At 35.8% G+C, this 27,110-nt stretch overlaps 1 protein-coding gene across 3 annotated transcripts in view; it reads right to left on the reverse strand.

Moving 5' to 3' along the window:
• Positions 1-27,110, reverse strand: part of GABBR2 (gamma-aminobutyric acid type B receptor subunit 2) — a 520,678-nt gene that overhangs the window by 155,885 nt on the left and 337,683 nt on the right. For all 3 annotated transcript variants that reach the window (XM_027451831.3, XM_072034868.1, XM_072034869.1), the window contains 3 exons: positions 7,194-7,274; positions 4,502-4,652; positions 3,888-4,020 (listed from right to left, as the gene is read on the reverse strand). In XM_027451831.3, coding sequence (XP_027307632.2) covers positions 3,888-4,020; positions 4,502-4,652; positions 7,194-7,274 — 365 coding nt within the window. The remainder of the gene's footprint in view (positions 1-3,887; positions 4,021-4,501; positions 4,653-7,193; positions 7,275-27,110) is intronic.

Consider the following 27,110-nt stretch of genomic DNA (forward strand, 5'->3'; position numbering starts at 1 on the left):
AATCTTAATGCACTCTGTTTACTTTGCCTTTTGTTAAGACAAAACGCTGACAAGACTCAGTGAGATCACCAGGCATCACAGGATATCTGCCTGGTTTTGGCAATTCACATAAATTATGCTAATTAATGAGTACAAACCAAAGCATGCTTAATGTTAGTGACAGGGTAATCTGGAACATTCCCATCCTTTTACCTTTGATGGAACACCTTTGCAGAACTCCAGAGTGCAAGGGAGACTGAAAGACAATCAGTCTCCAGAACATATATCTACTGGAATGGTACGAATCCTATAATGGCCTGTTCCAAATAGATCACTTGCTCCTTCCCTATCAGAAAAGCCAACTGGTGTTTACATGGAATCTTTTGTGTTCCATTTTGTGCCCATTGCCTCTTATTAGCCTTTCATCCCACAGCAGATCCAACTTGCAGAGACATCACTAGTCTTAAATGCAAAGCATGAAATCCCCAGCAGAATATATTACAGAAGTCTAAACATTATGATCATATTTAATATTCCCTCTATTTTAAGTATTCCTGTTTAGTATGTCAGCTTAAACTCTATTCATAGGATATGTCACTGGCATTGCTAATTTTGACTCTCTCTCTTCCATATAATGAATGCTTTCAATTATTTTTCCACTTGCTTGCATTTTTCCAGTTGGCATCACATCTTGTTTCATACCTTTACTTCTAACTTCTCTTTTTCTATGGTACCATGGTAATTCTGAGATTGAAAACAAAGATAGATCAGATCATCCGCATTCTCTCTCTCTCCCTTATACCTGAAGCAGTTTCTAGTTTTGAATATATATGCATGTAATGAACTACTGTATTACTTTTTCTGTACAACCAATGTAGTTGCAACTGACAGTTGCAAGACATGTAACTGTTCCATACTGCATTGACCACTTTCTGAGAATTCACTGCTCCAGATAGTTTTAATTTCATGCAGCTGGTGTTTTACAATATGACACCTACTCTCTAATTCAGATATGGAATTAAATAATGCTATGTTTGGTATTAGGAATCCCAACCATAAGTAATAAATTACTATTTAAATGTATTTGATTATTTTCCATAGAAAATGGGCATACCAGGATAAAAATGAGTTACTTTGAAACCATTTACCTACTCTAGCACACAGTCAACAATACAGAAGTTCAAAAACATAAAATACCCCTGTTTAGCAAATTATTTGCCCATATGTTTAAAGCGCTTTTCTTACTCTCAAATACATTTAACGATTGGTTCTGTATTTCAACAGATTGATTTATATACCACATCCTCCTACAGTCAGTGCCTTGCAGAGTTGAAAATGGTGGTACAATTTATCAAAGAAATTCTTTCAAATTTTGTATCATGGTTCAGTGTCCTTGGAATATTACAGAATAAAACATGTGCCATAGGTAGATGCACATTGTAGAAAAGTCAAGCACTTCACCCTCCAAACAATGCTATAAACATTGTGCTATAGAGGAAGCGCACACAATAGATTTGGGATATAATACTTAAAATTTGGAAACCATTCTTCCTGAATTTAGTTGTTAGATTCAGGTGTATTTAAGGACCTTCCATGGGTCTTAGCAGAAAGTTATCAGAAAATTAAGATAGAATAATCACAGTTACCATATATATCTTGTATCTAATTTAAAAAAACTTACTATTATGTATACGCTGCTACTTTCATGAGGTCTAATCATTTTTTTTAAATATGGAAGACAAAGACGGTGATTACTTGGCTTAGAGAGGGGATAGCACTAATGACAGCCTTTCAGTTTTGCATGTGCTTATAAAAGCTGAATCAAAATTTTAACTTCCCTACCAAACAAACAAACAAACAAACAAAAACCTCTGCCTCCATTGATGTGGTTCTTGTTCTCTGTGCCTAAAATGTAGCTATTCCAGCTGTACCCACATATTTTTGGTATCAATGGCTTTTTATGATCACTCTCTATTGTAGCTGGTTCTTTTAAAGAGTAACAATCTCTCATAAAATGGAAATTTTAAACTAATTTCTAATATGTTTTAGAATGGACGATCCAAATCATGCATTACCAGGGAAACGAATGATAAGAGAGATTTGTGCCAGCCTGATCCTATAAGAACTGGTATCTGTAAGTAGGCCTTATGAAACCAATAAGCTTGCTGCCCATATGGAGAGATGGATGTTCGTTACATGGTGCCAAATGTACACTCTGTACCCAGCACTTAGTGGGAGTTTTTTTGGGGGAAAGAGGAGAGACGGAAGAGTTACTGAACAGAAAAGTGGGTTTGTCTCCCATATTTATGAACTCAACATTAATTTAGTGTTTCCTAGATACAGGGAAAGTGCTTAGGCAGGGTAGATGGTGGCTATGGAAATATGATTTTTTTTAAAAAACAAAACAAGAGAATTGCTCATTGAAAGCTATCAGCTATTCCACTGGAAAAATAATAATCGGAGGAGGGAATTTTTAAAAGAATTGTTCAATGAGCTGAAGGTTGGAAAAAAAAAAGTCCTAATAGGTTGCTTCTGGAGGTTTTCTTGCGTCTATGCTGCTAACACTAACCACTGACAGAGCAGGGATTCATAAGATAAATCAGCAGTCATGTACAGGAAATCACAATCAGAAATGCTTCCATAGTGGACTGAAAACCCGGAAAGCCAAGCTTGGTGTGAGGAGGGTTGTAGGCAGCCCAGTCATACAGTGTCCTACAGCCTGGCAATAAGGTCAGGAGATTTGAATGTAAGCCCCTCATGGTTGCATCAGGACGTATAATTTGTGCTTTCTGCCACAAGCTTTTTCTGCAAAGGATGGTGAGAAAAGAATGGAGATTGATATCAATAACTGGCTTCTTAATGTCACTTCTGGTCCATTGGAAACTGGTTCACACACACACAAAAAAAAAGAATATTTGGTGGATAATGAATGCTGGTCCCTATGCATTCACATAATTATATACTTAGCTTGGGAGAGGTGAACAGGATTTTCCTTGTGAAGTCTTTGAGGAACCTCTTTCTACTAGCTATACAGAGAATTTTTGTTCTAGTTCTAGAAGAATTGAATATTCTGTCCCTCTTCTTCCTTTGGCTGCTAAGGTATAGGTGTCTAAAACACAGGTGTCCTAAGTATGCTAGGATTTTGCACAGCAAATCATGCATATTCACATGTACTATTATATCTTGTAGTGTGTCTTAACATGTACTGATGATAACTCCAGTGTTTTGAAATGATATCACTGAATAAGTCATGATATTTCATTTCTATAACAGTTTTAGTCAGTATGGGGATTTCCACTGAAATATTGTGATTTAACTAAATTGTCTAGCTTTAGGCATGCAACTTTCAGACTTTGAATTTTTTCTCTGTAAATAAAAACTTTCTTGCTAACTTCCAATATGCAATTTGATTTCAGAGTTGCTTATTTTGATTTAACTAGGATATATTCTATATGGATTTGGGCTTGTGTGACTTTCTGCTTGGAAATAGCATTAGAAGCCTTTCAAGATTCAGTAAAAAAGATTAAGTAGAAAGGTCTGGGCAAGCAGCAGTCATGAAATATAAAATAATATGGAACCTATAAAGAAAATGTAGCTTCAAATATTTTACTAGGTGTAATTCCACAAACATTGCATTTAATACATCTTCATATGCGTAATTTCAAAACAAGAAGATACATCAACAGTTTCACTCTGATGCAAAATCCTAATGCACCTGAAGTTTTCACTAATGATAATAAAGTTTTATGCACGTTTCAGAATTCGGTCCCAGTAAATACCCCAGGAAAGAACTATGAGAATCAGTTATTAAAAGGAATGAGACATCCAACTGGCGAACCTTTCTGTTTGTACATCTTGCAGAACTTTCTGCAAGACATTCTTAAACTAGAATATATGGAATTACTTACTGTGCAAAGTGTTTCAAATGTCTTTTCGGAGACAAAGGATCCATCAAGACCAAAAAGAAAAATAGATGCATAAGAAAGCATCCCTCCAAGGATAATAAGGTTGTTCATGTAGGGACTGGACATCTTTATTAGTCTATGGACAAAAGGTGATAGAGCATTAAAGAAGAAAGATTACTGAGCAAAAGAGCAAACGAGAAGAGTTTTTTTGTAACCAGGCAAACTGATAAACCTTCTGTAGAACTCCATAAAATATATAAGCATACACACTGTTTTATAAACTCTACCATTGTTTTAGATTTTTGCATGTTTAGTAAAAAGGTCTCCTATTTTACTGATGGATTAATTAGCAAAGGCTAATGTCAATAGCACGTACACACAGTCAAATGTTAAATCAAAAAAAATATATATAAAAATACTTTCCGAACAGTATAAAAGAACTTATTCTAACAGTTTGTTTCATTTTGTATATATAATACATTAATTCTATCTGAATAGTTGTAAAATATCTTTCCACAGTTTAAATATTTTCTTTACATAAATATTAATAATACACTCTACAAAGTTGTCATTTAAATAGAAAACAAATTGAAATAGAAGTGACATGAATGTCTTACTTCTGATTTCTGTTTTTGATATTAAAAAAGAGGAAAGCACTGGCCATTATCATTCCTAAGATGGTGAGGGCTGAAAGGATGCTGTATAGAGGCAGAGAGATCTTGCGTAGCTCCTCTTGTATAATTGTTTTGTCCTTTGGAGGTTCAAGTCCTAGAATTACAAGAAGAATAAAAAAGGCTAGAGTACAGCCAAATGTAGAATTTGTGTAAGAAAATATGCCTCTCCTTACTACTATACCTAGAGTTAGCAACTGTAAACCACATCTGTAGCTGATGAAATTATTGACTTTGATAGACATATTTTGGTCACATTGATTGACAAGAAGGTTTGCATTTCTGGAGCAGATGAAAAAAAAATCATAACAAAATCCAAATGCAGAACCCCATAAAAAGTATACTATCTTCATTTTAAAATGTAAATAACACCAAAATGGCTGTGAAGTTTACCACAAGGTTACGCTTTTCTGAAACAGATGACAGAAACATGAGTAGAAAACAGAGGACATAATTTCTCAGCATATTTTCATTATAATCAGGGCAAATACAAATGGCCTACCTCACCTGTAACAAACTGAGAGAAAGCTAAAACTGACACTGTGGGGATCTGGAGCCTCATTGCTGCTTCTGCAGCCTCATTGGGGCAGAGGTTGATGGCCCCCAGGGGTTGACATGGGGGCCAGGACCATGGGCAGGGTGGGAGAGCCCTGGGGGTGGACAGGGTTGCTAGTGCCCTCAGAGCCCTACAGAAGGGAGTAGTGTGGGAGAAAGAAGAGCCAGGTATAGGGACAGACCCACTCTTCAGTTCTCTGCAGGCATGGATTTGAATGTCTGAACTTAAAAAAAAAAACACAACAAACAAACAAGTTTAAAGCCATATACCAGATTGACGGTCAGCTCCTGCTAATTAAAGGCTTCTTGGTTTAATGAGAATAATTACTTCCCCACAGCTAAAATGAAGCTCTTCATTCCCTACTTCACACACTCTACCTGCTTACTAAAATGTCCTGATACATGTAGGGAGAAATTTATCCACAGCAGTTATGCTGAAACAATTCTGACAAGGGAAGATCCTTATGCTTTGGTCTTTACTTTCAACATTTCCAAACAAAAAATTCCTTTCAACTGGTGATCACACTAAAGTGATTGGTCAAGGGACCATTTGCTGAACTGAAATTAGAAAAAAGTACCTCAGATTTTCCCTTTTTCCTCTTCCTACCTCAGAGCATGCATTTACAGGTTACTTATTTACATAACCCATCAAGAAATTAGGCAACAAATAACAAACCAAAAATACAATAAAGCCTGTGCCTACACGAAAGGAACTGATATTAAAAAAACAAAAACAACAACAAAAAAAACCTCACCTGCTGCATCTAAAATATACAGAGTATATTGATGATGCGTTCAACAACCAGTGATTCCATAAAATATATTTTCTTCTTTGTAGAATGACCACTCAATTTTGTTCCTTTTAATATTGTGAATAACTGTTCTCTTGTGTGTAACTTTTATGCAATGGTTTAAACAGAGTTATATTTACTACTCTTCATTTGAAATGCCTAATGTTACTGTTTTTCATACTGCTTGACAGATGCAGCAGTTGTGTCCTCCACAATGTATACATGGCTACCTCCACAAAAAGCCACGGTGAGTACAATGGGAGGGTTCACTGCCACTCGTGTCAGACATCTTAAGATAGACATATGGCAGGCCATGGGGGAAGGAATGCCAAATGCAGCCAGGCCAATAAGTAGGAGTCTGGTCCTGCGAAAAGCCTGAACAGTTTTTTGCATCCTTTATTGTCCAAAAAGGCATGGAGACATGAATGATAACTGTCTCCTGCTACATGATTCATCCTGCATATATTTTCTGGAAATTAATAGTATTGAATCAATACTCAACTGCATCATCAGTTCTGTTTTCCATCAAAAATAAGCAACTGGGTCCCAAACTTTGGCAACTGGGACAGATTCTGCACTCTTGATTTTCAAAGCCTCATTCTTCAGATATATGTGAGATGTGCATGAAGCCATGCTCTTTTGAGTCCATTAAAGGATACCAGAAGGAAACGTAGAAAGCTCCAGCAAATGGACAAGCGGTCATGGGTTAGATCACTGCAGTGAAATTCTGGTCACGCCCATGCACACAGGCCCTGCTGTGGACCTTGGAAGCACTGCTGGAATGAACACCCTCTAGACTTGTTTCTCAAATGACATTTTAAAAAAATCTAGCCCTAGCCCTGCTATTTTGAAATCACATTTTCCAACTACCTAACAGACACCTCCCAAAGAAAAACAATAATTTCCCTCTCATCCACAAACACCGCACATGAGCATCCTTCAGGTGAGTGGGTAATGGAGAAGAAATTAGAATATTATTGGTTGGTGGAGATGAAATAGAAGACATCTGTAGCTTGTTGAAATAAGAAAGAACATTGTGTACACATGTCAATATAAATTTATCCCAGTTATTGGAATGAAAAACAATTATACAATATCTAAATGTTACAAATTTCTGGTCAAAGTTCTCCTAATTTTCTTTTTAAGAGGAGCTCAATTACATTTTTCTTTGTACAACTTCATACATTTTTGATATTGAAAATCCTAACAGGTCTCTAAACAGCATGCAGTGTTACAAACTGCATACAGCTACCCATGTAATTCCTGTACCTCTTTCCAGTTTCTCATCCTACCTTGGAACCTGATGCTGTTGTTGATTATTTCCAGTGTGTCAGCTACAGCATTATACTCTCCCACCTTCACTTCCTTTCTTTCTGCAGAGAAACAAACAAGAGTGATTGTTTATGGCAGTCCACATGTTCTCAATTATTTAACTGATTTTCCCTTCTTTTTGACAGTGTGTCAAGAGGAAAAGAAAATATGCTTGAAGTGCATGGATTATTAAAGCAGAATGCCAGACAGCTAACATAACTGAAAGAAATATTTCTGATTTTTTAAAGAAATGCAAAAGATTTTTAAGAACTCATTTACATAATCAGGAAATTGTTGTTACTGGGCACAGACATCTCCGGCTTAAAAATTACACACTTACTGGCTCATACTTACTTACTGGCTCAGTAAGACACTTTGTTGGGAGAACAGACATGGCTAAATCATGTGCTCCACTCCAATTTAAACAACTAGGACATCTTGCTGTAGTGAAGTATTTGCCAGGGGAGTCATAGTTGCAGGCTCCAGCCTGTGTGGAGTAGACTGGCTATTTAATAGATATGCTGGGAATCTAATCTCTTACACTGACGGGGAATTAGCAACCCATCAGCACACTGACTGCAAAACACGCCGTGTTATATAATTAAAGCTAACTTTAGCTAAAAAATAGCTAACTTTAGCTAAAAAATAAAGCACTTGAGCTAAAATATTTACTGGTACTCTCATCTGCAGTTTTGGGATTACCATCATCTATACGACCTTTTTGTACAGAAACTTAGTATGTTCAGCTACTGCCTTTGACACAGTAGCTGGAACTCTGTCACATATTAGTCCCAGCCTCCTGATGACATCTAGCACCAATTAATTTCTGCTTTTTTTTTTTTTCTTCGTATTACTTAGAAGTGCGGGAACTTACTAAATTATAATTTTTATAGTAAAACTTTTAACTTTCGATTAGAGACAAAAAAAATCAACAACAACACAGACACATTGGCTATAGTGTTTTTGATGAGCTGGCTCAGCAGAGCCACAAAAATTCATTTCAGGCCTCCGTTTCTGGGAATGCACAACCCAATTTGCATGCAAATTCTGAGCTCATGACCCTATTTGTGACACTGATTCGGGAAGCTGATGATCTTGAACTAGATGCCCAATTTGAAAAGACTGTATTTTACCCAACAGCTCCACATTAACCTTTCCTCCTTTCTCACTCAAAGCAATTGTGCACTGTTCAACTCTGCTGAATGGAGAAGCTAGCTCCATTTTAGTAAATTCTGCAGGCTGATTAATACCAATCTGAGAGCTTACAGCAGGCAAAAGTTTACCTTACATAAACTACACTACTTATTGCTAAAAATCTTTATGCAAAATTGTACACTGTGCTGCAAATCTGGCAGAGAAACCTAGGCATTTGCTATATCCAGATCAAAAGTTAAAGTTTGCAGTTCTATAAACTGATTCACTTTTTACATGAATATCATCTATTATGAGGTCCTAAGACAAATTTGACATAAAAGTGTAATATACTGGTTTCCAGCAGCAGTTTCACCAGGCCCATCCACAACATAATTAAATAAATAAATCTTATTTTGCAATCAGCATTACATACTCTTAGGGAGTAAATAAAAGTTGGTGCTTCCTGGCATGAGGCATTTGCTATACCCAGATCAAAAGCTAAAGTCCCAAACAATAATATCCGCACAGTCATCAGCTAAATGCTAAAATTATCATTAAACACTGAACCATTTCACCGTCTTCTTTATTGGAAGCATGAGAATTTTAATCTGTAGATTTAAAATGCACCAAAAAAAAAAATAGACTGAAGAGAGACAAACCCCAGAATGTGTATCTAAATGCAATTTGCACCTCTGATGCCACATAACTCACAGAATCTACTTATACCAAATGGAAGGAGATGACGGGGAGGAGATACACACAATGCCATTCCTTTTCAATGTTTACAAATTCTTACACAGCTTCCTTCACAGATGAAAGCAACATTGAGGACATGCCTACAATGGTAATTGTAACGCAATGTAACACACTTGAAATAGGCTCAATCTAGTTCAGGTAGTAGGAGCTAGCCCTCACAGGAATGGAGCTTGGTGGAATATTTATTTGGAGAAGTGAACTTCAGTGGTGGACTGAGATTTAGAAACCCAAGAAGGTGGAAAATATGCAACATGTTTAGTACCTGTGAAGCACATTGGCAGTGCCTGGTCCCTTACAAATGGAAAAGGACAGTTCCCAGAGACCCTGCCAGATTTTACTAAAGTTAAGAAATGCCATGAAGATATTTGATATCTTAAAGTACTTGCATTTGTGAAAAGTAGTTTATGAGGGAAATAAACCATATTATATTAGCGGGAAGGATATAGTTTCAATATCATAACATCATAATATCAGTTACATCAGTGTTGAGGGGGAAGACACAGTCTTTGTGCTCTTTTGTATCTCAAAAGACAACAGCTGCTGAGTTACCCATCCTCAAGCAAAAGTGCTGACCAGTGAAAAAGTCACCTCCAAATAGCAATTAAAGGAAGCAGGGAGGCAGCAGCATGGCTCTCTGCTCTCTTGCATGACAACATAGCCGAGGGTGGATCTGCAAGCTCTCCTTTTTTATATGCCTCTCCCTCATGTTCCCTTTATAAATTCTGAATTATTCAAGTCAATATACTGATTGTTTAATGCAGTGCATATCTGTCAAAACCTCTGTGTTCAACTGGGCAGGAGGAAGTGAAATTCCTTCAAATAAATACACCAACTTGTGCTTTTACAACAATAGTCAGAATACAATGTTGGCTTATTTCTTTAGTACTTTGATTATTTTTACCTTGATCTTTCCATAGTCACAATAGAGAGATTGTATTGAACACTCCATCCCCTGCCCCAGATTAAAATGGAAAGAAAAATATGAAGGAAAATATCTGTGTTTTGTGAGATAATATTTGTCGATACTGTAACAGTAGCAGTGTGATTTTAGAATTTGAATCTGCAGCTGTCCTTTCACACAACAACAGAAAACCAACAACTAACCAACCCAAAGAAAACTGTTCCAGAAATATGTCATTGAAAATTATGCTTAAATGAATTATTAGTACCTAATCCTTGTTATTAAATAATAGTCAAAAATAGATTAGTTTTATTACCAACATGAAAGTCTTCTGACAACAAAGAACTCAACTGCTCTTACAGGTGGATTAAGATGTTTTCCTTGGCATGTTTTATTATGGAATTTTATATCCCATTTTAGGCAACCATGGACAAATCAACACACTACTACTTAATTAATTGAGCAACATTACATAAAGATTATACAACAGATATTCAACTATATATTAGGTAATTACATGTTCTTGTTGAATAAAATCAAATATAATTCTGCAATGGACATCAACTTAGTAAAATAAACTTATCAAAATGCACAACAGTATCGTGATTGCTGGTATGACTGATATCCACTTACATTGAGAATTTCTAGATGGGACTATGTTTACTTTCAGTTCCTTCCACTTCATGTCATAATGTACATCTAAAGCATGTTGCAAGTATGTCAGTCTGACTGATAAGCTGCAAATAACACTAGTAGTGATGCAGTTAAGTCAATATGGAAATGCTTGCATCAATATAATCACCAGTATAATTTATGTCGATGACAATAAGGGCACTCTGAAATAAAGGAGGAGTTAAAAGGATACGTATATTGCTACATGTCCTACATGTCTAGTCCTACATGTCTAGTTGATTATACCAATGTAAAAACTTTGCTTAGCCCACCAGAAGAAAGATGGATTAACTAGCCCTAACATTACTGTGGTTCCCAAACTGCATGTTTGTAAAAGAAGATTAAGGACCTCAAAGTCTACCATCAGCTGACATTGCTTGTGCTTTCTTCTGTCACTGCAGCATGTTATACAATTAGAACCCCATACAAACTGCAAAGGCAGACATGTACAAGTGATGAATATTCACCTCCAAAAAATAAAAATTATATTTTAAAGGAAATTTAATAAAGTTACTATGGAAACTTCTCCAGATAAACTAAGGGTCATTGAGGGTTCTCCTTTAAAGGCCACTTAAGCTTCTCAACTTAGAAAAGGCAGAAAAAATACTACTTACATCTGAAAAAGTACAAAATTCTAGGTCTTGGTTTGTTCTTTATCCCTTGATAAAGGGATCTTTATAAGGTGATGCCTCTATGTCTCCTCCTATAAAAGTTTTTCCAATTATTTTTTTAAATAATTCCTCCTGCTTCTCCACTCAAGAAATGGTTCCTGTACACATATGAAAACCTTCTCCTGACATCGTCTCGTTTAGCAGTCCCTTCTCCAATTCTTGCTCAGAAGAATTTTAGAAAATGCCCAAGCGGCAGCCAACAGGCAAAACTGAGCATGGATCACAGACATCTGGAATGCTTAAAGATAGTTAGGGAGAGAATGATACTTGTGTACACTTAACATTTGGAATAATTTTCATTTTCAAATCAATTTTCAGTTTCAAATCAATTTTCTAGATAAGAATCAAAAATCATGCGACTATACAAATACCAAGAAGTACTCACAATTCTGCCTTACCTTTGTTTTAGTCATTTTGAAAACTCTTTAAAAAAATAACCATCTATGACAAAACCTGGACATGCTGATTTAAATGCCTTTACATCAGTGAGTTAAACCAAGCGTTATGAAAGCTAATTTGCTTTAGAAGAAATACAGAAACATGTCATGTTGCGGATCCTGTAGAAACTATTAGCAAATTAATGTAATCTTAACTTTCATAATATATCCTTGTCAAACAAGATCAGGAAGTTTTTTAGTTATCCTTATCACATATATCCATATCACTTATCAGCAATAATAAATTGAAAGTTTCTAGTTTAAAAAAAAAAATCACAAGGGAAGCTTATAAATAATGAACGAGCAAAGCCTTTTTCTTGAATTTCTATCTACTTGTAGGCAACTATTTCTTTGTTTGAAGACAGAGGTTCTGAGATTAAGAATCTCAGTTCAAATATGAAGGAAAATGTCAGGTCAGATAGAAGATTGTTCTCCAGTAGAAGTAATTTCAAAAGGAAGAATAAAGGAAGAAAATATATGTTACTTTTGCAAGGATTTAAATTACCACAGTTTTGCATTTGTAATTGGAGGTAAAAATTGGTTTTGCTAGAGAAAATATTGCCTTCATCATTTACTGCTGCATAACTATTTCCTACAATTGAAATTCCTGTCTGATTTTGTTTTGTTTTGATTGTTTGTTTTTGTTCTGAAATCCTGGATACCAGTTCATACAACATACAGGAAATCCTGAGTTATAAAAACAGTATAGCATGTATAGTATGTGCAAATTACTCTTCATTGATACTACTGAAGTCCTACCTTGCATTCATCCATAAAGCAAAACAGACAAAAAAAGGTTAAACTGGTCAAAGGCCAAAGTGTATATGTCAGCCTTAGAGTCAGGACAAAAGCTAAGTCTTAACCTTGGACTTACTTCACTACATTAGCAATGGTATTTAGCCAACAGGAAACAGTAAGTATGTAAGCAAGCAAGCTCATAAAATGACATTAAGTACCCTGAACTCAACAAAAATTGAGTCCAGTTTTATAGCCCATGAAGATTTTTCCATAAATAGTTCAACCATCTGCACTTTTAAAAGCTTATTAAAATTAAATTTACTGATTCTTTTTAAACATTTTTACCTTCCAGATTTTATGTTTCCATTTTTCTTGTTAGACTGACTTCTGTCTTTACTCAGAAATTTAGTACTATAGTTCATGTGTATTTAAATTTATCTTAGGTATTTAAATATTATATATTGGAGCTACATAATGAAATAATAATAATAATAATAATAATAATAATAATAATAATAATAATAATAATAATAATAATAATAAGTAATGACTTTGAGTTTAAAACAATTACTTCTTAAAACCTGAATTAGTAACACTATAGTCATAACTTTCATTCAGGACACTAGGAAAATAAACAAATATACAGTAGTGAAGGCAGATTATTGATGAAGTAGAATGACGTGTGAAGAACAAAATACAGAGTTTACACTGACTCTTCTAAAAAGGAATTGATGTTTCTTATGATGTTAAATAAAGTCCTTGATAGTTTGAAATGAGGCTGTATATGCAATCACAATTTTGGTTTTAATACTTCTATCAATAAATCTTAACTGTGAATCATAACAACTGAAACATCTGTTAGTAATTTAAGTTACCTTTAACTCCATTAGGGAAGTTAAGAAACAAACCTATATTCAAAGAATAGGTATGGTACGATTCTATTTTAGGAAACATGTATGTAATAACTGCAACCCCTCAATCTAGTTAAGGATTTTTCTCCTTTTATGTACGTTCTCTTTTATGATTTAATTAACTTTTCATAGTCTGTATAACTTTATCATTGTGAGGGTTTATTTACCAAAATGAATGATCTTTGAAGTCATACAATAAACTAAAGGTTTTTACTAAAGGTAACATGATTTTAAAATAAGAATCGGTCCCTATCAATATATTTATTTAATTTACAATTGGAATTAACTTCTTCCTAGCAAAGTCCAACATCAGCATGCTTTTCCCGACTCACAGAATTTACAGTGGGAAACATGTAAAACTACAGGTTTCTAGTAAAACTGCTGGCAGCCAGTCCTAGCACCATGAGAATTAAATTTTCTCGAGTATGAAATTATAACACAACTTTATTAATTGTTGTGTGCCTTTAAGCACCTTTACTCACACACGCTGGTCCATTTTCTACAGCGGGCGTGCCATGCAATCAAACTGTTGGCACATGCAAGCTGGGGCTGGCTTCCCAGCACATCTCCCAGGAGGTCCCAGGGTTTGAAGGCCCATCCAGGCAGTGACAGGTCTGGATGAGGATACCACTGATCTGAAGAGAAGTCCCCGCTGGCAGCAGCCCAGGCCCCAGCAGCAGCTCCATCTGTCAGAGTCTCTCCAGGAGAGGGACACTGAAGCCAGGACTGCGCGGGAGGCTGGAGGTGCCAGCGAGAGAGGCTGTGCTCACGTTTTGTTGCCTCTTCAGCTCCATTTCTGAGTGCTGAAGCATCAGACATTGTGAAGCACAGTTCAAGATATAATGTGATACAGCACTAATTCAAAGATAAGAGAGAGTAAACCAAATCAAGGCAGCATATCCATTTTGACAATCTATGAGACTTCCAAAAAGACCCAAGATGATGAAGCAGCAGTGTTTCTGGATCTCTCAATAGGGAATAAATACAATTATGCTCCCTTTGGTGCCCTGGAAAATGAGTCTGAGTATGCACAGCACATGTGAAACAGAAAAGTGTAGAAAAAGGAAAATGTAGAAAAATCAAGATCTGAATCATTATCAAATGACCAAAGAATATTTTTATAGCTTTTTTATCTAAACCAAAAGTCACTCATGAATTCATGTCAAATTCACCAGGCAGTAGTGTTTATCTAGGGAAGAAAAAGTCTTTAGGAATAAAAAAAAAAAAAAAAAAGGAACAGAGCTGCTGTCAGTCTCTTCTGTCCTACAGATCACAGTTTGCCTATAACTCAGAAATGCAAGCCATCCAAGAGAGTAGCTTAATCCAGGTTTACATAATTTGTATCTGCTGGCTCAGCATTTAAACCTTCCATAACAACTGACAGAGGAAGTGACTGGCCACCACCAGGGAATGGCCTGACAGGAAAGGCAGCCCCAAGGACTTCGAAGTCCCTGACTCCAGCCTAGATATTCACTCTGGTTAAAGCAGAGAGATCTGGGAGACCTGTTCCTTCTCCTGTACATTTAACACTCTAGTATTTTATTAGATTTTGTCATGGATGCCTGAAAGAAGGGTTTCATCTCACTTACCTAAACATATTTCTTGTCAAACTGAAATTTTAATATCAATTCTATATGAAGTATTGCTTATTTCTTGTGGTTGAGAAGATGAATTAATAATAATAAGTACTCATTTCTTAGAAAGCCTTAGATGGTTGTCTCTTTCCCCAGAGATGCTTTTCTCATCAGGCCAGTGATGCACAACACAACTGGTGACAGTAGCCCCAGCCTGCACAGATTCAGCTGTTGTGAACAACACAGCCAAATTTCTACCACTGTGTTTTCAATGGCTGCTCAAGCACACAGAAAACTCCTCCTTTTGAGGGTCTGGTGTCCCTTCCTGATTTAGAGAATAACCAAACACACTAGCATAACGTGACCCAAACAGAAATGTCCCCTACCATGGAAGAGGTGTGTGCTTAGCTAGAGGATAGGGCAGAGCAGCGTCAGCTCTCCCACACATGCAATGAAGTGACCGAGTGCCTCGTAACAAGGACGCTTTTCCCTTCACTTAACAAAGCATGCCTGCTTTCTGGTAATCTCAGAGAAAGCAGGGAGGAAACAAAGGCTCTGTTATCCCGCATCACACATTTGGATGCATACCTCTGATTGTATGATTAAGGCATTCCCTCACCATCTGCCACTGTTGTGCTCCCCCTCCCGTGGGAGGGGAGGGCTCAACACATGCTGAGCAACTTCACAGTAAGCTGTGTGTGATCTACTCCAGCTGAGAGGTCAGAACACGAGGTGCTCTGGCTTCTTTCCTACGCAATGCATCCTTAAAACTTTTTTTTTCTTTTTTTTCTTTTTTTTTTTTTTCTTCTCAGAGTAAAGAGCACATTATTTAGAGGTTAGAGTTGCACAGTTATCGTGCTTGAGATGGGAGGAGAGCAGCAGCTGGTGTGCATATTATGACTGTTGGATATCAGCAACTCTCTGTGTCCTTGAATATCTACTTACCCTTAGTCCAGGTGGCCTGTGAAAATGCTGTAGCACATAAAGAGTTTTCTTAACGTCTTCTTCGACATTCAGGGTCAAACTGAAAGGCAGGATTCCCACTACTTATGTCCAAAGATTCAAAATAAGATAGCTGAGGCAGTGTTGAACACATTTATACAAAGCTGTGAAATCTATGCTATTTTGTCTTGTACTTTATATGGTAGGTGCCAGTATTCTGTTTGTCTGTTTTTAACCCCGGAATGAGAAAGGCAGTTTTGACGCAGCAAGGCTGGTTTATTCCAGATACCTTATTTGGAAAGACCAGGGGAAGCTTTTCAGAAAAAAAAAAAATAATAAAATAAAATAAAATAAAATAAAATAAAATAAAATAAAATAAAATAAAATAAAATAAAATAAAATAAAATATTAAAGCAACCAGGATCCCACTTGTATAATAACTTGCATCTCCAAGTGACCCCTTCCTGAGATATAGGGACAACTATAAAGGCACGCAAACAGTGATATGCCTTAAGAGTACTCCTTCAGCTTCCAGTGATTAAATGAATGAAAGCCATCAGCAAAAGACCCATCAAATTCCATAAACACCAAGCCTTTCAATCTCTAGCTCTCCCATGACAAACAGCTCCCCATGTAGAAGCTTGCCTCTAGGCTTAGAGCCAAATGGGGTCACAAGTTGTATTTCCCCTCCCTTAGGGAGCAATGCTCTCCTGAAGGGATAGGCTACATCTACACTGCTACACTTAGGGGTAGCTTCCTAGGAAGTGAGGAAAATGTTACACAAACCCAGGACACCCATCAAACCCAAGAATCGTGTGAATCATAGGGTTAGAAAAGTGTGTTCAGGAGTGCTACTTTGAATGCTTTTACAAGCAGATGTGGCTGCTGGGAAAATCCTCGTCAAGTTCTGTGTTTCATACCTGTCTTTTTGATCCCTAAGATACTAACTGAGAAGTCTGAGGCATCCACCAGGTATAGAGTTGTGAGAACATAAGGACACATGTAAGGAACCTCAAGCCTGGGATATTGGTCTGAAGAATTAAGGTAATGAGGTTGTGTAGCCTCATGCACCAAACGCTGGAAGACATGAAATCTCCATGTGAAATATTGGCAGCTATTAAAAATGACCATATACTACTCGGTTCTCATATGCTTTAAGAGATGGATCCAGGAACTGGATCCAGGCACAAGAGACAGGTAATCTATAAAAGAAATGGTGGGTTTGAAAAAACTGCATTTGAAATGTTCTGTGTACAGCCCGGTGCAATAGTTCCCTACAGTGATATTTCTCACTTTATACATTTTCATTTGACACCCATTTTTGGATGTAAGCATGTGTGATTTTTATGTCAAGATGAGGCTAAAACAGTTCTGAAAAGTAAGATGTTAGCAACAGCCAAATCAAAATTAACTCACTCAGATACATCTTTTTTTCATGTTAGGGCTGTTCAGCTTCCTCCAGTTACAACTTAGCAACTGGAGGAAGTAATTTAGGAATTTAGCAATCCATTCTAGTTTTGAATTTCCAAATTTATCACTGTTATTGTTTTTATTTTTCTTTTTAAATTCTAATGGTTCTAAAACTTACATGAGGAAAGAGGATAGTATTTGCAAAAGACAGCTCATTCAGAAAATGATGTTGTTTTGGCTACATATATATTTTTAATGTATAAGATGATTTTGTATTCAAGAGGGGTGAAACACACTCCAGCACGAAATTGTTAAAAGTCAGAGTTTCAAAGAAAGTAACTCCATTTTCCTTCCAAGTGTACCTCCACTTGTTTTAACCTCTGTTTCTAGAAACTTCTTTTTATTACTAATCCACTAAACAAAACAGAAAGGAGGAAAATGAGCCAACAGTAATCTCCTCTCAGTACTAATTTGGAACAATATATATATTTTACTAAGAACAGAAGGAAGTGGTTTAGAAGAGTGATTAGGTTATAAAGAGTTTTGAAGTGATAGTCCCTGATTAGTCCCCTTTAATGATTGCTTCAACATTTTCCTAAAATGGTAAGCCTCATTTCTATGCTATTTAATTTCAAATTCTGACTTATTTTTTCCTTTTACTTCTTCTGGAGTTTGAATAACTACAGAAAATAGGCCTGTATTAAGAGAAAATTCTCCCATGGAAAACTACAGATATTAAATTATAATTACTCTAAATAATAAAGGATTAAATAATTAATATAGAGCAGTTACATAATGCACCTGACAGCTCTGGAATGAAGTTGCTTGGCAAAGCACAGAGAGATCACATGGGTATTTATACATAAGCATAACTTTAATTTTGTTCATAAAATTAAGTATACTCATGGAAGAGTTTCCAGAATCAGGGTTGATATTATAGGTACTGAGTAAAAACAATTTGACAAAACGTGCATAGTTTGAAAGAATTTATTCTGCCCAGAAAATTGATAGCATAAAGCAACGATGATTTTATTTTGAACATTAGCTTGTTACAAGAGGACAGGATTTATGCCTGTAGGAATGACATATAATGTAAGGGAAAAATCCTTGAAAAGCTGATTAAAACTAGAAAAGCAGAAGTAGGCATTTTTCTCACTTATCACTGTATTGCAGTATGACAGTGAAGAACAGCAGAGACTTTGCAATCACACAGGCATAAAAGACTACATTAAATAGTAAAAAAAAACCAACCCTGTAGATGCACAAAACCGAGTAACACATAAAACTGGTATACAAAAGTAATATTATCAGTCTTTCATTACAACTAGAAGCAAAACCTGAAAATTTCTAGTATTTCAAAACTGAGGTATATACGTGTCCCTGTTTTATCGCATTATCTTTTGCCTTTTTTTTTCTGAGATAATATTAAAGATCTAGATGTACATGTATGATGGGTAAAGAGAGATGAGTTTTGTTTGGAGTATGAGAGCAAGACAAATTTTGGAACCAGCAAATAGTTCCAAGAAAAATGTATTTCAACAGCTCCCTGAAACTGTTGACATAATATAAGCTAGCTACCAAAGTCCTGCAAAGGTAGTTTTGACAAGCTTGGAAATCAAACCAAAAACCATTAAACTATGAGAATGGGGTTTAAATCTTACTTGAAGTGAAGATATATCTCAGTGCATGTGTATCTTTCAATTTGGTAGGTAGAAATTTCAACCTACTCCTTGCTAGTTACAATATTCAACAGAAAATTAAATTGCAGAATGTTTCAGGAATGAAGAAAAAAAATAAAATAAAGACTGAACCGAGGGGAACCATAATCTATGCCACTTGTTTTATATATATATCAGAATTTAAAAAAGAAAGCACTTTACCTATTTGACCACAAATCTTTGACCCTCAAATTTTAAGATGTTCAGTGCAAAAATTTATTATACTCACATACAGATTTTCTCTCTGTGCCTTTTTGTAAACAATTGCTTGTTAATGCCTTTACAAATTAGTGAGAGAGAGCAATAGAAGTCATATGCTCTTATTAACTGCATTTCTCTATAAGATGTAAAACTGCTGTTTTGTTTTGTTTTTCTGTGTTTTGGATAGGTACAGAAAAATCTAGCATGAATCACATGCTTCTGTAACTTTGACTTAAACAAGAACAATGTGCTGTAAGGTAAAGAAATCAGCCAGAAACATATGAAAGATAGCTCAGGGATGCAGTCACTGTCCTTCTGTGACTACTGTGCTTGGACCCATACTTGCATATTTGGAAACCAGGGGCACCCACATTCCAGATGTAGTCCTTTCCTCCATACTCGCACCCTCCTCACCTCCACAGCGCTACTTGCTCTGCATCTAGCACTGCCTCACTTCCCTACAGGACCAGGAAAGAGAAGGGACAACAAAGGCACCACGATTTAAACCACCTGTAGCATGGAAAGACATGGAATGCCTGTGCCAGAAGCTCACCACACTGAAACCACTTTCTTACTCAACTAAACCACATTTCTCCTCACTGCATCATCAGCATGTGCAAACATCAGGCAAAACAGCACTGGTGTGGCAACCTTCTGTGCCCTGCCTGGGCTGCAGGATGAGTTGATGGCTCCTATTCAACCACATCATGTATTAGATAGCACTGCTGCTGGGCAGCACCGCTGTTTCCCATGTAGAGTGCCAACACTGAACTTCAGCTTGCTTTGCCTTGCTCTGCTGAACAGCTTCTGGCATGCAGCAGCCAATGCATTCCTAGAAATGCAGGTTTGTTATGTAAATGGAAAAGATTCTATAATTTAAATGGCTTAATCCAGGAACCAGACTGTTTCTACAGATGTTTTCATACCTGAGCTGTAAAGGATACCAGTGTTGCAATTCATACAACTGTGGTGAAAGAGATTTCTTTCTACTTGTGCAACTGGTACAGAGGCGATGTCAACCTGCTGCATCAGGCAGACCAGGTCAGGGGCCAGATGGGCTATTTCTTCCCTGTGTATCATACTCCCAGTCATTCTGGCAGATTTTGTAGCTGTTGTTTTATTCAAGGATAGCACACCAGGGGATTTCTGATGTTTTTTGTCTGTGTGTATGGAAGGTCAATGGAGAGTCCATGAATGTTTTATAGACTTTTCTGGACTAGCCATTAACAACATAGTTCGGTTCATGCTCCTATACTCAAAATATTGAATCTCTCCACTGTTTTGACTGCCCTCCCTTCCTGCAGATAACTGCAGATAACCAAACCTATCCTGTTTATATGACAATATACCTCAACTGTCATTAATAAAGCCAAGGAAGAACCTTCACTTGTGCCAAAATTTCAGATTTTGTTTTTAAATTGAAAAATATTTTATAAGACCAAGAGGACTGAGATGGAGATGAGGGGAGCAGATATCAAATGTACAGCTGCAGAACAGAGCTCACCAGTCAGGTAGGGGAGAAATGTTGAGCCCAGTGACCAGAAGGCACTGGGAAGCGCAGAGGGATGGTGGAAGGACAAGGACACAGCCTCAATAAGCTTTGTTACCAAAAGTTAAATCAAGTTAACCCTGGAGAGACCAAAGCCCTGTGAAACTGCCATTTAGATCCATAATCCATCAAAAAGGTATATAATGTAGAAGACTTTTTATATCAAGTTCTAAATCTTCTCATCTTGGGAGAGTTTATGTTCTTCAAAATTAATCAACAGTTTGGGGAATATCTCTACCATTTTGGAGTTTTTCATAAAAGGTCTAAAGAATTGCAGGCCTTATTTGTCTGGGTCCCACCCCAATATAGCTATTAACTAACCAGAACTCAGTTTGTGAATATGTCTATAAATCTGTCCTATTGAGTTGTCTAATTTTACATTAAATATATGGAAAATATAAATTGATTATCTCATTTTTATAATGTATTAAAAACTTTATTTTATGTATTTATTTATTTTTATTTTTACTCAGCGCACAATTTTCTCAGATGCAAGATTTCCATTTTCTTTAATGGGTATTTCCAGACCTTAGTAGGCTTTTACAGAAAATGATGTAAAGCCTATAATGCTGAAAGATAGCTGCATTCAACTGAAAACAAACAAACAGACAAATAAAACCCTAAACCAAACTAAATACATTTTATGGTCTAGCTTGTACGTTCTATGCTACCTTCAATACTTTACCCTGTTTTTGTGAAAGCCTGCCAACTGATTTTAGTTAGAGAAATGGTGTAAGTCTGTTTTGAAGATATCCGGTTTCCAGCCTCTCTTTCCTTAATAGAAGCTTCCTTCTATTCACCCCACCCAAACCTTTCATTGAGTTTAAATACAAAATTACCTGCTATCTGAAACTCAATAATATGCTTAATTACCTAATTCCCATTCACTTCAAACAAATGATAATCATTTATTCTATACCTTGACCTAGAATACAGTGTAATTTAATAATCAAGAAAGCACTATACACATAATTTGGTGAAAAATCCATTTGAAGAATCTTGAATTTCTCTGCTTCTTGCCTGAAACATTTTCTTAGAGGAATCTGTGTATGACTAATTTTTTTCTACATGGGAAAGAAAACAAACCTCTTGAAGATCATATCACACAGAGTTAACACAACTAATTTTTCTAAGGGCATATCAGCTTAGATGATATTTTTCTAAAGTGATGTTATTATAACTTGTATAGCAATCACAAATAAGAGAAAGAGGTTTAAATCCAGGTTTAAAAGGACTATTTCCAAAATCAAGTTACAGTTTTCTCAGAATGTTTGGATTTGGGTGAAAATAAATCATGAATTAATTAAATCAACTTACTCTATAAATGTGTTTTTTTTCTTTTCTTGATAAAAATTAATCTTGCAACTTTATTTGATTTCCAAGTAAAAACAAAAAGTGCAAAAAAAAAAAAGTAATTTACATATTTAGGCCTCTTTCCCAGGTATTAGTATTATGACATCTAGTAAAATTTTGTAAATTTTTACAAAATTATTAGAAAAGTAAAATTATACTGCATAAGATTTAAAATTATATATTTATAGACAGTGTAGTATTTTTCACTGTAAAGTTGTGATTGACAGAATACATTGTATTGATTGCAAATTAGATGAGAATGCTCTAAAATGAATTAAATCTTAATCTTAATTGTCCTCAGTAAAAAAAATATATCTTGGGTTTTCTCAGCAAGGATACTTGGTTTTCATATTTACAGATTTCATTTTATTTGACTTATTCTTCAGCAGTAGCAAAGTATTTCTGTGAGAGTTAAAGCGATTCATGGCTGAAATTGGTGATTTAAACTTTATTATATGAGAAGTCACCATAGTTTTCAAACATACAGAACAGCAAACTGAACTGTATTTGATATACCTCACTAATTTTACTGTAATTAATTCTTCCCTTTCATAGCTACTACACTGTTTCCTAGTTAGAAGACTTGATGGGATTCAACTCTTTAATCTTACATGAGTACACTGCAGATTTCCATCTCTCAGCTAAATTGTCCAAGCTCCTTTTCAAGACATTGGGGAAAACAAGGACTTTTAGAGAATAATTTGTGTGGAGTACTGTAGACACATACTGAAATAGAATAAATAGTAGAATTCATAGTAGAAAATTATGAAATTCCAGAAATTTCATTCTGGAAGTGTCTGTATTTCTCTCTCTTTACGGTGGACCAAGGCAACTTGCTCAGATGTAAATATTTGATCTTGGACAAATGAATCCCACATGCTGTGACAAAATGCATTTCAAAAAGTTTTTAAATGTTTCTGGAAAAGGTGGAGAACCTTTAATCTTATTTTTAATAAAAGGGTTGACTTTCATCCCTAGAAGATGACTGTTTTTTTCTCTATTGGATACATTTTGGATTTGACCTTTTATGGGTGTCAGAAGTGAGAGATTTCATCTTTTTTTCTTTCAAGAGAAAGATGAATGAAAATAAACATAGATCTCATAAATTATTCCTTTCTTACACAGAGATTTACCATGCATAGTAGCAGAGCCTTGAAAAGACTTAAAGAACAAATGTTTGGAACATATATTTTTGAAAAGGACACAAAAGAAAACAATAAGTGCTTAAAAAATAATAAAAATATTAATAATAAAACATTACTGTCAGTCACCCCATACTAACAGATCTGAGCACACAAACAACAGAAACTATGTTTAGTCAAAGATGACTGCTTTTGCATATAAATTTTTGGTCTTAGGCTATTTCTTAAAATTTCCTACCATTCTAGCTAGCTTATTGGTTATCTTTTCCTGGTAATGGAGCATTTAAAGGCCAAAACTTGAAATACAAGTTAGCGAATTTCCACTTCTGTTTCCAGTTTTATTGGGCAAGGAAATTTAATGATATGTTTTATCAAAAACCTAGGCACAAAGGTCAGACATAAATATGGGCAATTAACAGTGAAAATATATCCTAGAGCTAACCTAGTACTTTTCTGTGACAAGTAAGAGGAATTCTTGCTAACCCCATTCAGCCCCCTAGCTCAGTCACAAGAGCACTCTGACATACAGCAAATAAGAGTTTAAATTCCTCCAGAACAATAAGGGATCAAAATTAATCTCTCACACACTGCAGATGAATGCCCCAGCTCCTGGACTGTCATTTCGTGCTTTCTTTGTGGTAAATTAATTACTTAGCTATTTATAAATAGGAAAAAAAAAAAGCTCCAGGATGAAAGACTTATAGAGATTTGCCTCATATATCAGAAACAGTTCAGTAACTTCAGAATAAAGAAAGATCTTGATTTCAATCTCTGCTCCACATGAAGTAGAAGATGGAATCAAATCTCCAAATCTGAGTTACGCACCACCCGTATGGGTACTCCGCCTGCTAGGTACACGTCTTGAACAAAGCCTTGCCTTACCAGATACCTTCTTGGAGCTGAAGCCACTCAGGAATGTGAGAAATCACCTAGTCTGTCCTGAGGTACTAGTCTTAGTGTGCCCTATTGTAGTTGAGTTGGGAGTTGCACATCTAGCAGACAAACACTGGTGTAAATATGGGCGCACTGGGAATTTAGGATCAAGCAAGCATCTGAGGAACAGCCCTAAGGTTCTACTTTATAAAACCAATATAACAGGTAAAACAATTAGAATCTTTTTCAGTGCACTCCGTAATATTCAGTTACTGAATAAAACAAATTTACTGTCCAAACTAAGAATATAATTTTCACCTTGCAAGCACAGACAGTTTGGGCATGTGTCAAAACAAATGGATGAACAAAACATTCAAAATGAGATATGATTTACTGTGCAGGCCCTTCTGTAAACACTAAACTCTATACATACATACCTTTTTCATTTGTACCTCTGTGACCAGGCATTGTAGCGGACTTTCATATGCTTGGTGTATCTGCATTTCTTCAAGGAAATTAGGATTTGTATTTCATATGCTTTAAGAGCATATTTTCTGTCATTGGGTACTTATTATTAAAAATAGTTCAAGGTTTCGATTGTATACAATGAGATCAAAGTAGGTTGCAAAACAATATCTTAAAAGTTAAAAATAGCTATAGCCTCAGATGGATATTTAAGTCATGCAAAATTAGGTCTCTCACATTGTCTGTCAGATTACAGGGTTGATTGTATGAGGTGCTAGAAGTCATGAATGCCTAATCAATTTAGTATTCCAGGATCTACTCAGAAGTTTGCCGGATCAGGCTCAGAGTTGACAACAGTACAACTAGACCATCTTCATAAAACACTGCTTAATTAAAGTATTTATATATACAGCAGTAATTCATCATACCATAAACTATGGCTGATTAAAACCAGTAAGCTGGTTTTAAAACATTGCACTCTCATTAAAATCAACAATAGGGCAGGGTTCCTAAAGGCTTGACCCACTTCCAATGCAATTTGACCCAATTCTATGTGATGCAGTTCCATTTATAGTTTATCTGTTGATTGGGTTTTATCCATCTAACAGATCAGCTATTGATTTCTACACAACAGCACAATTTACAGAATCATTCCAGATTAAAAGGGGAAAGATCTATTGTTCAGCTTGTTTGTCCTTGGCCACCCCAACAGGATTAATTGTCTGACATCATTTTTAGTAGATAAAAGGTTAGTTTGCTCTGAAAAAAAATGCAATGTGGATGGAATAACCTTCTTGGCAGGTTGCTGTACTGCCTAACTATCATGTAGAGTTACCCAATGATTTTGTTGACATTTAATTTAAATATTCCCGTACATCTTTATCTAGACTCATAATTATGGACTAGAGAAAAAAATCCTATCCTTGAGAATGGCAGCTAAATTGTAGTATAGGAAAAGAAACCTACTGTGTGTACAGAGCAGGAAGCTTTCCTCATGTCTTAAGCCTCTAAGGGGCACCCACATCTTTTTGTTTAGGTAATCAGTGGTAATTTCTTGAATAGCAATACACAAATCTCAGATACGGCAATTCTCAGCAAACTTTTAACATCTGAGAAAAGGGAATACATGGGAAAATATTCTGGTCGAAGCAGAAAGGAGTTTACCAATATTTCAGGAACTGTGATTACTACTGGCCTTCTACAGAGACTGGAAAATGCAATTTGCATAATGGCAACAGAGGGCATGCTGTATGCTGTTGATGCTGGGTCTGCGACAACTGTATATGTACATCACTATTTTAAATACAAATTTAACCAATTGCAAAGTTAATATTACATTAAATTAGCATTAACTAATGATAATTAATAGAAATAATTGAACCTATTTTTCAAGTTTTTGTTTTGTTTTGTTTTGTTTTTCTTTTCAGTCCCACAGAGTTCAATGAGGATACCAACAAAGATAAATATGAAAGAATTGATTGAGAGAAAACTCAGAGAAATCTGTAGTTTGTGTTTCCTCTCTTCCCATTCTGTACAGCCTTCCTGTTTCCATACTAATCAAGAAACTATTTGTAAATGCTAAGTGGCAAACCATTTGAATGAATTAGAGTAACATTATGAAACATTTCAGCTCTGTGTTTCTGTCTCCATTCTGAGCAAAGTGGCTCAGGAACAGAAGTTCACTTCCTTAATACAAAGTGACTAAAAGCCACTCTCATGACCTAATCTTTCACCTAGTCAAAATTGGGTCTGTCAGCATAGAGTATTCCAGTCTCTTTATCTGGATCCCGAATAAGCTTACTTCAGCTACTTGTAACTTTTAAACTGCTAGATATTTTCAACATTAGTCATTCTATAATTTTTAGAATAGAAGGGAAAATTATTCCTGAGATTTAACCTTTAATCTTGTAATTGTTGACTTCTAAGTGCTTGGTTTACGACACGCAAATGTCAATTTTCTCTCTTTTGCTCTCTCTCTTTTTTTTTTTTTTTTTTCTTGTTTTTAATACTGGTTGCAAAGCCAAGAAGATGAAAGGAAAGCAAGCAAATGGAATATACCTACTCTTAAATAAAGAATTTCATAATATTTCACCCTATATTCATTCCAAATAACGAGAATATAAATGGCACCTGGAATGAATACTGCTTGAATGAATGTAAATTACAGACAGTCGTGAAATTAATTATACAGCAATAAAGGATGCTGCTGAGCCACTTTGACACCTGTTCTTTTAGTCTCCGCATTAGTGAGCTGGTGAAAGTGAGAAGCAACAAGTACTGCTAGAGCTTAGAAAACAGCTTTTCTCTAAACATTCTTTACATCAGTAATTTGCAGTTAGCTGGGGCTCAGGAAAAGCACTGCAAATTCAGGGGCTAAAACAAGCATAATTTTAATGCATGCCAAGAGTGCATGGATGGCAGAATCTGCTGGAAAAGTGCAGCACACATTTC

This window comes from Anas platyrhynchos, chromosome 2 (assembly GCF_047663525.1).
Source record: "Anas platyrhynchos isolate ZD024472 breed Pekin duck chromosome 2, IASCAAS_PekinDuck_T2T, whole genome shotgun sequence".
NCBI classification, from domain to species: domain Eukaryota; kingdom Metazoa; phylum Chordata; class Aves; order Anseriformes; family Anatidae; genus Anas; species Anas platyrhynchos.